Genomic DNA, 9,367 nt, shown 5'->3' with positions numbered 1-9,367 from the left:
CCTGGATGCTGCCTGACCTGCTGCGCTTTTTCAGCAACACATTTTCAGCTCTGATCTCCAGCATCTGCAGACCTCACTTTCTCCTAGAGAGTCAGTCTGCCAACCTCTTACATGGACTGGATTAAGCAATACAGTCTGAGGCATCTTAATTTTAACCTTTTTATGGTGGAAGCATCAACTTCATGGGGATGTATGTAAGGAGCAGGACGTTTAGAGGGGAAGTGAAGAGACTTTTATTTTCACCCAGAGGATGGTACAAATCTGGACCTCACTGCTGACAGGGCAGAGACAGAAACCATCGTAACATTGAAGATATACACTTGTGATGTTATGCATACAAAGTTAAGTTGTTGGAAAATGGGATTAGATTAGTGAGGACTCGAGACTGGCACAGACTCAATGTGCGTAGATCTCCATGATTCTTTACGTCTACGGCCTGATGTGAATCCAGTGACTAGTTACCATGGTAACCGCTCACAAAAAAGATCAAACATGTGATCCATCAGGCCAAGATTTCGCTCTGGGATCTGACTTGTCCTGTACTCTCTTTCCTTTTGGAAAGATCCCAGTTCTCTTGTTTCAGGTAAAGTCCTGTGTCACTTAATTAAACAGTGAATAACTAATAAACACTACCCAACAGCGTCAGTTCAGCAAGAATGCAAACTGGGGGTGGCAAAAAAAGAGAGGCAGGGGATTGAATTAAAATTAAAGATAGTCAGCATGGCTTTGTGAGGGGCAGGTCGTGCCTCACAAGCCATATTGAGGACGTGACAAGATAAGTTGACAAAGGATGAGCAGTAGACGTAGTGTAAATGTATTTTAGTAGGGCGTTTGTTAAGGTTCCCCATGGTAGGCTCATTCAGAAAGTTAGGAGGTATGGGATACCTATTAAGAAGGGGTGGGTGTACCTTTAAGAGAATTAAAATCAGCAGAACTACTGGACACAGCGCCAAATGTTCTCAATAATTCAACAATGTAAGAGTGGGTTGAACAACTCAATTAGTTCGTTGCCTGGAGACAGAAACAAATTTGAATTTGGCCAATCAGTTTAAATTATGCCCCTAAAAAGATACGAATTTCCAATCCAGTTTGAATTGAGTATATTGACAATCTTAAAAGCTAATGACACAATCCGATTTTGTGTGGTATAAGACTGGGGGGAAATTGAATAGCTGAGAGGAGAACTTCCAAGTCCTAGCATGTAGACTGCTTTTGAAAAAAAAGTATCTCTCTTAAAAGTACTTTATCGATCAATAACCTGTGTGGGATATAGGTAAAGCAGTGTTACTTCTGCAACCATAATTGTTTATACAAGGTAAAATGAATTAACACGAAGAGTGGAAATTATGTGAAAGAAATACATAGTTGCTCTTCATTAGCTGAACTGTGCCTGCAAACAATGGAAGAAACAACAGACAAACAGATAGGGTGAAAAGAACATCAAGATATGCCAAGCTCAGCGCGTTTCCCTCATGTTAGCACTGAAGTGAGCCAAGTCACTTACAAATAAGGGATAGGGGTGAGGGTCACCTAGTAGGGGGAGAAGTAAACAAGGGCAGAGAGCAGGGGCAGAACACAATAAGCAATATTGATAGGTTTGAAGGCCAATGAGGTAAACGGGAAAGTACCGAGAATTAAACTGTATCAATTGTGGAGTCATTTCTGGATCGGGGTGCCTACTGGCTAGTCACCCCTCCTTGCAAGAACGTTTCAATAAAATTCGCCTGCTTCAGAATTTGACTCGGACTGAAATTTATTACATTGTGAGCTCTGTTTCTCACGCCTGTGACACAGAAATTAAGAGAAAAGAAGGCACAGGAAGATGCAAAGACAAGCTGCCTGGTTTTGAGCTGTGAAGCGTTGTTTTGTAAATCTTAATTGGGAGTTTTATCAGACTAGTATGACAGAAGGGAAGGTAAGAGAGGATGACATTGTTAAGTAATGATTAGTTAATTACTCTCTGTTATACTTTAAGAAATAAAGTTGTTAATTTTTACTTTACCTAGTTCTTGGCCACTTGAATTTTTTTTACAGATTACTGCTCGGGATAAATCTTTTCTGTGTTGCTGGTTTTAAACCAAGCAGGAGAGTTTACCCCGTGTTGTAATGTACAGGGAAGTTGGCTGTCTGGATACTGAATAGGTTGGCCGAATGAAGACAGCAAGTGGTAATGGATAGAAAGATGTGGGCCAAAATCAGGCAGTAGTTCAGTCTAGGGAAGGCAGCATGGATGAGTTGGGCCGAAGGGCCTGTTTCAGGACTCTTATGACGCTGTTGCCAGAAATCGTCTGAGGATGCCTGGTCAAGGAAAGGGTCAGGAGCAGAATGGGGTCGAAAGCAGGGGGTGGGGTGGGAAATAGACTTGAGAAGGCCACCTTACACACCTCTGCCCCCGAGAGTCAGCGACTGAGATCAGTCCAATCCACCTCTTGCTAACCCACTTGGGTGCAGACACTGGAATCCAAGGTAGACCAGCAGGAGGCTGGAGGAATGCAGCAAGCCAGGCAGCATCAGGAGGTGGACAGGCCAACGTTTCGGGTGTGACCAGCCCACTGTTGAACGGCATGCTTATTTTCAGTAGGAGGCACTTGCATTGCTGTGGTGCCTGTCACATCCTTGGTTGTGTCCCTCCCTCGCAGGCCCAACCCCCCACAAAGTACCCTTCAGCAGTACACGACCACTCACGTATCCCCTCAGTCAGAGAGCTCTGTCTTGTTGTCTGCGGACATTTTAAAATTAAAAAGAAACCTCTCGAAATGTCGCTCGGCTGTTTATGGGATCTTGCTGTGTGCAGAGCTGCCCCTGTCAGGACAGCCCTGGGGACTGCCCCAAACCCCTTGGCCCACCAGAGGTGGGGGGGGGGGGGGGGAAAGGAGAGAGACGTGGGACTGGTCCCTTCGGTGAGAGGTAACAGCCCCTTTAAGACAGAGGGAAACTGTCACTTCAGGAATGTCGTCACCCCTAGCAACGGCCTACCACTTCCGTCAACAAAGCCCAGGGGCATTGAGACAGTCTGTACTTCCCTCCTCTGAGAGCCTTCCAGTCCCCCACAGGAGCAGCCATGTGTACCCCCAAGAAGGAAGAGGTGGTCAGGGAAAACCTGATGTCAGACGCCATGCAGGTACTGGGCTATTCGACCAGGGAAGGGGGAGCAGGCAGGGAAGGGAAGGAGGGGGGGATAATTGAGCTGGAGGGGAAGGGGCTATTAGACTGGGGGAGGCAGGTAGAGAGGGGAAGGGGTTATTCGACTGGGGGAGGCAGGTAGAGAGGGGAGGGGGTTATTCGACTGGGAGAGCCAGGCAGAGAGGGGAAGAACCCGGGTTATTCGACTGGGAGGGGCAGGCAGAGGGGGGAAGGGGCTATTTGACTGGGAGGGGCAGGGAGGGGGAGGGGCTATTTGGGGGAGGGCCTCGCAGAGAGGGGAGGGAGTTATTCGACTGGGAGGGGCAGGCAGGGAGGGAGGGGTTATTTGACTTGTGGAAGGGGAGGGAGGAGACAGCAGGGACTGACCGCGATCTGCTATTCAACTGGGAGGGGCTGTTACAAAGGGCCATTCGACTGGGGGGGGGGGGTGGGGAATGGGCAGGGAGTGCGAGCTGAACTATTCCACTGGGGAGGGAGGCACACGGAAAACCAGCCATTGGACTGGGTGAGGGAGGGAGGGTTGGTGGGAACAGCGAGGCAAGGATTGCGGGAAGGCTATTCAACTGGGGAGGCAGCACGCCAGTAAGGTGGAGGCAGTCAGAGGTGGCTGGAATGAAGCAGATGAGAGACTACGGGCTGGCTATTCGACTGAGGTTGTCAGTCCAGGGCGGCTATTCAACCGGGAAGGGGCAGGGAAGGGGACTGCAAAGCTGGCTATTGGACTGGGAGTCAAAACGTGTGGTGCTGGAAAAGCACAGCAGGTCAGGCAACATCCGAGGAGCAGGAGAGTCGATGTTTCAGGCGTGGGGCTTCATCAGGAATGCGGGGGTGGCTCAAGGGGACTGAGAGATAAATGGGAGGGGTGGGGGGTGGGACTGGGAGGGGGAAGGTCACTGGGAAGGCGATAGGTGGGGGAGGTCAGGGGGGGAAGTAATGGTGGTAGGTCGGAGATGAGGGTGGAGCGGACAAGTGGGGAGGAAGACGGACAGGTAGGATAGTTCAAGATGGCGGAGGAGGACTGGATCTGGGATAAGGTGGGGTGGGGGAAAGGGGAGATGAGGAAACTGGTGAAATCCACATTGAGCCCATGTGGGATGGAGAGTCCCGAGGTGGAAGATGAGGCGTTCTTCCTCCAGGCGTCGGGTGGCTAGGATTTGAAAAAGTTGCCCCTTAGGTCTCTTTTATATCTTTCCCCTCACCCTAAACCTATACCCTCTAGTCCTGGACTCGCCCACCCCAGGAAAAAGACCTTGTCTATTTATTCAATCCAACCCCTTCATGATTTTATAAACCTCTATAAGGTCACCCCTCAGCCTCTGACACTCCAGGGAAAACAGCCCCAGCATATTCAACCTCTCCCTGTAGCTCAAATCCTCCAACATCCTTGTAAATCTTTTCTGAACCCTTTCTAGTTTCACAACACCTTTCTGATAGGAAGGAGACCAGAATTGCACACAATATTCCAACCAATGTCCTGTACAGCCGCAACGTGATCTCCCAACTCCTGTACTCAATACTCTGACCAATAAAGGAAAGCATACCAAACGCTGCCTTCACTATCCTATCTACCTGCGACTCTTTGTTCAGCAACACTCCCCAGGACCTTCCCATTAAGGAGTATAAATCTTGCCCTGATTTGCCTTCGCAAAATGCAGCACCTCATGTTTATCTAAATTAAACTCCATCTGCCACTCCTCAGCCCATTGGCCCATCTGGTCCAGATCCTGTTGTAATCTGAGGTAACCCTCTTCGCTGTCCACTACACCTCCAACTTTGGTGTCATCTGCAAACTTACTAACTGTCCCTCTTATGCTCACATCCAAATCATTTATATAAATGACAAAAAGTAGAGGACCCAGCACCGATCCTTGTGGCACTCCACTGGTCACAGGCCTCCAGTCTGAAAAACAACGCTCCACCACCACCCTCTGTCTTCTACCTTTGAGCCAGTTCTGTATCCAAATGGCTAGTTCTCCCTGTATTCCATGAGATTTAACCTTGCTAACCAGTCTCCCATGGGGAACGTTGTCGAACACCTTACTGAAGTCCATATAGATCACATCTACCGCTCTGCCCTCATCAATCCTCTTTGTTACTTCTTCAAAAAACTCAATCGAGTTTGTGAGACATGATTTGACTATCCCTAATCAGTCCTTGCCTTTCCAAATACATGTACATCCTGTCCCTTGGGATTCCCCCTAACAACTTGCCCACCACCGAGGTCAGGCTCACTGGTCTATAGTTCCCTGGCTTGTCCTTACCACCCTTCTTAAACAGTGGCACCATGTTTAAGTCTTCCGGCACCTCACCTGTGACTATCGATGATACAAATATCTCAGCAAGAGGCCCAGCAATCACTTCTCTAGCTTCCCACAGGGTACAGCTGATCAGGTCCTGGGGATTTATCCACCTTTAACTGTTTCAAGACATCCAGCACTTCCTCCTCTGTAATCTGGACATTTTGCAAGATGTCACCATCTATCTCCCTCCAGTCTATATCTTCCATGTCCTTTTCCACAGTAAATACTGATGCAAAATACTCATTTAGCAAGGCAGGACAGTGATCAAGGTGGGGTGCGAGGGCTGCTGTAGCCAAATAGCCAGTGCTTACCAATCTGCTCTCTTTTGCATTTCAGAAGGAGGAGGAGATAAATGAACTCTTGAAAAGAATAGAGAGGTAAGAGGAGGGACGCTTTGAAAGGGGTGAATGTTGGAGTTAGGGGGAGAATGGGGGACTCGCTCCCACGGGGAGTGGGGGGAGAATGGGGGACTCGCTCCCACAGGGAGTGGGGGGAGAATGGGGGACTCGCTCCCACAGGGAGTGGGGGGAGAATGGGGGACTCGCTCCCACAGGGAGTGGGGGGAGAATGGGGACTCGCTCCCACAGGGAGTGGGGGGAGAATGGGGGACTCGCTCCCACAGGGAGTGGGGGGAGAATGGGGGACTCGCTCCCACAGGGAGTGGGGGGAGAATGGGGACTCGCTCCCACAGGGAGTGGGGGGAGAATGGGGACTCGCTCCCACGGGGAGTGGGGGGAGAATGGGGGACTCGCTCCCACGGGGAGTGGGGGGAGAATGGGGGACTCGCTCCCACGGGGAGTGGGGGGAGAATGGGGGACTCGCTCCCACGGGGAGTGGGGGGAGAATGGGGACTCGCTCCCACGGGGAGTGGGGGGAGAATGGGGGACTCGCTCCCACGGGGAGTGGGGGGAGAATGGGGGACTAACTCATTGGGGTGTGATCAGAGCCAACAGATGCATTTAAATAGGATAGCTGCAATACACCAGTGGGAATGGGTAGAGGGGGCTAGTCTGGAACAGTGGGGCCGAATGGCCCTGGCTGTTGAGTATCTGGTTCCGAGCCGTGAGCCCGGTCTCGATCTGGGTGGCTGAGTGCCACTCTGGTGAAGCCGGTATGAGACAGGACATTCACTCACCGGGCTGTTTACCGGCAGGTGGGAAAAACTCATCAAGGAAAACAGGATCCTGAAGGAAAGCCAGACGTCGCTGCAGGTCAAACTGAACCAGAAACAGGTCAAAGCGATCCTGCAGGAAGTGAGGATGGCCTCAAAAGCACTGCTGCTGGTAACGGTCTCAACTTTAACCGAAATAAAACTATCCTTCTGTGCTCGGGTGGGAAGGAGGGAGTGAGAGAGAGAGGGAAGGAGGGAGTGAGAGAGAGAGGGAAGGAGGGAGTGAGAGAGAGGGAAGGAGGGAGTGAGAGAGAGAGGGAAGGAGGGAGTGAGAGAGAGGGAAGGAGGGAGTGCGAGAGAGGGAAGGAGGGAGTGCGAGAGAGGGAAGGAGGGAGTGCGAGAGAGGGAGTGCGAGAGAGGGAAGGAGGGAGTGCGAGAGAGGGAAGGAGGGAGTGCAAGAGAGAGAGAGGGAAGGAGGGAGTGCGAGAGAGGGAGTGAGAGAGAGGGAAGGAGGGAGTGCGAGAGAGGGAGTGAGAGAGAGGGAAGGAGGGAGTGCGAGTGAGAGAGAGGGAAGGAGGGAGTGAGAGAGAGAGGGAAGGAGGGAGTGCAAGAGAGGGAAGGAGGGAGTGCAAGAGAGGGAAGGAGGGAGTGCGAGAGAGGGAAGGAGGGAGTGCAAGAGAGGGAAGGAGGGAGTGCGAGAGAGGGAAGGAGGGAGTGCGAGAGAGGGAGTGAGAGAGAGGGAAGGAGGGAGTGCGAGTGAGAGAGAGGGAAGGAGGGAGTGAGAGAGAGAGGGAAGGAGGGAGTGCAAGAGAGGGAAGGAGGGAGTGCGAGAGAGGGAAGGAGGGAGTGCGAGAGAGGGAAGGAGGGAGTGCAAGAGAGGGACAGAGGGAGTGAGAGAGGGAAGGAGAGAGAGGGAAGGAGGGAGTGAGAGAGAGAGGGAGTGAGAGAGCAGGAAGGAGGGAGTGCGAGAGAGGGAAGGAGGGAGTGCGAGAGAGGGAGTGAGGGAGAGGGAAGGAGAGAGTGAGAGAGAGGGAAGGAGGGAGTGCGAGAGAGGGAGTGAGAGAGAGGGAAGGAGGGAGTGCGGGAGAGGGAAGGAGGGAGTGAGGGAGAGGGAAGGAGGGAGTGCGAGAGAGGGAAGGAGGGAGTGCGAGAGAGGGAGTGAGAGAGAGGGAAGGAGGGAGTGCGAGAGAGGGAGTGAGGGAGAGGGAAGGAGGGAGAGAGAGGGAAGGGGGGAGTGAGAGAGAGGGAAGGAGGGAGTGCAAGAGAGGGAGCGAGAGAGCAGGAAGGAGGGAATGCGAGAAGGTGTGAGAGAGAGGGAAGGAGGGAGTGCAAGAGAGGGAAGGAGGGAGTGCGAGAGAGGGAGTGCGAGAGAGGGAAGGAGGGTGTGAGAGAGAGGGAAGGAGGGAGTGCAAGAGAGGGAAGGAGGGAGTGCGAGAGAGGGAGTGAGAGAGAGGGAAGGAGGGTGTGAGAGAGAGGGAAGGAGGGAGTGCAAGAGAGGGAAGGAGGGAGTGCGAGAGAGGGAGTGAGAGAGAGGGAAGGAGGGAGTGCAAAAGTGAGAAAGAGAGGGAAGGAGGGGGTGCGAGAGAGAGAGAGGGAAGGAGGGAGTGAGAGAGGGAGTGCGAGAGAGGGAAGGAGGGAGTGCGAATGCAAGTGAGGGAGGGAGTGGTTGTGTGTGTGTGTGTGTGAGAGAGAGAGAGAGAGAGAGAGAGAGAAGTGCTGTCAGCCTATATTCAGCCCTCCGCTGTCACATTGGAGTCTGTAGCTCTTGCTCCATGTGAGATACCCTTTCCCTGTTGTGAACTCTGAGGAGGGCTTTGATAACTCCGCTGGTGCCTGTCAGATTGAGAGAAATGTATGTGGACCCATAGCCACACCAGCGAATACAGGCAGTGAATGCAGTATCCCCTACCTCCTCTATCACCCTTCTCTCACAGATACGACAGGCAGCCCTCAAGGACCTACTGGAGATGGAAAACAGGCAGTACCTGGAAGAGCTAACAGCCATGGGAAAGACATTCTATAAGCAGCGGATCTGAGCTGAGAGAGCTCACAGTAATACTGCCAAATTCAAAAGCACCGAAAAGGGTGTACAATCATAGAAAGGTATTAGAGGTCATGAGTAAATGTGTTCATTAAACTGACTCCAGAGCATCCTGGTCCAATTGCATCTGGGTCAAACTCCCTCGATCTCAAAAGCTCCCAATTCGATGGTAGATATTCCAGTGTAAACTCCAGGCAGATGTTCGATAATGCAGAGGGAGCGCCACATTGTCAGAGGATCAGTGCTGAGGGAGTGCCACACTGTCGGAGGGTCAGTGCAGAGGGAGCGCCACACTGTCGGAGGGTCAGTGCTGAGGGAGCACCGCACTGTCGGAGGGTCAGTGCTGAGGGAGGGCCGCACTGTCGGAGGGTCAGTGCTGAGGGAGCACCGCACTGTCGGAGAGTCAGTGTTGAGGGAGGGCCGCACTGTCGGAGGGTCAGTGCTGAGGGAGGGCCGCACTGTCGGAGGGTCAGTGCTGAGGGAGCACCGCACTGTCGGAGAGTCAGTGTTGAGGGAGGGCCGCACTGTCGGAGGGTCAGTGCTGAGGGAGGGCCGCACTGTCGGAGGGTCAGTGCAGAGGGAGCGCCACACTGTCAGAGGATCAGTGCTGAGGGAGCACCGCACTGTCGGAGGATCAGTGCTGAGGGAGCACCGCACTGTCGGAGGGTCAGTGCTGAGGGAGTGCCGCACTGTCGGAGGGTCAGTGCTGAGGGAGGGCCGCACTGTCGGAGGATCAGTGCTGAGGGAGGGCCGCACTGTCGGAGGATCAGT

General features: G+C 52.6%; 1 protein-coding gene across 1 annotated transcript; it reads left to right on the top strand.

Annotated features, from left to right (window-relative positions):
- Positions 1–3,039: 3,039 nt before the first annotated feature.
- On the top strand, positions 3,040–8,680 carry LOC132805631 (cilia- and flagella-associated protein 141-like). The gene is made up of 4 exons (XM_060820817.1): positions 3,040–3,121; positions 5,781–5,821; positions 6,598–6,727; positions 8,490–8,680. The coding sequence occupies exons 1-4, from the start codon at positions 3,062–3,064 to the stop codon at positions 8,589–8,591; spliced, it is 333 nt and encodes a 110-aa protein (XP_060676800.1). The 5' UTR covers positions 3,040–3,061; the 3' UTR covers positions 8,592–8,680.
- Positions 8,681–9,367: the final 687 nt, after the last annotated feature.

Source organism: Hemiscyllium ocellatum, chromosome 50, assembly GCF_020745735.1.
Source record: "Hemiscyllium ocellatum isolate sHemOce1 chromosome 50, sHemOce1.pat.X.cur, whole genome shotgun sequence".
NCBI classification, from domain to species: Eukaryota; Metazoa; Chordata; class Chondrichthyes; order Orectolobiformes; family Hemiscylliidae; genus Hemiscyllium; species Hemiscyllium ocellatum.
Note: the sequence above shows the minus strand (reverse complement) of the source record. Positions and strands in the feature narration are given on the sequence as shown.

Bases quoted from the DNA above. Each gene is read 5' to 3' on its own strand.
- LOC132805631 (XM_060820817.1), top strand. From the start codon at position 3,062: ATGTGTACCCCCAAGAAGGAAGAGGTGGTCAGGGAAAACCTGATGTCA. The intron at 3,122-5,780 runs GTACTGGGCTAT...TTTGCATTTCAG, and splicing joins TGATGTCAGACGCCATGCAG to AAGGAGGAGGAGATAAATGA. The intron at 5,822-6,597 runs GTAAGAGGAGGG...GTTTACCGGCAG, and splicing joins CTCTTGAAAAGAATAGAGAG to GTGGGAAAAACTCATCAAGG.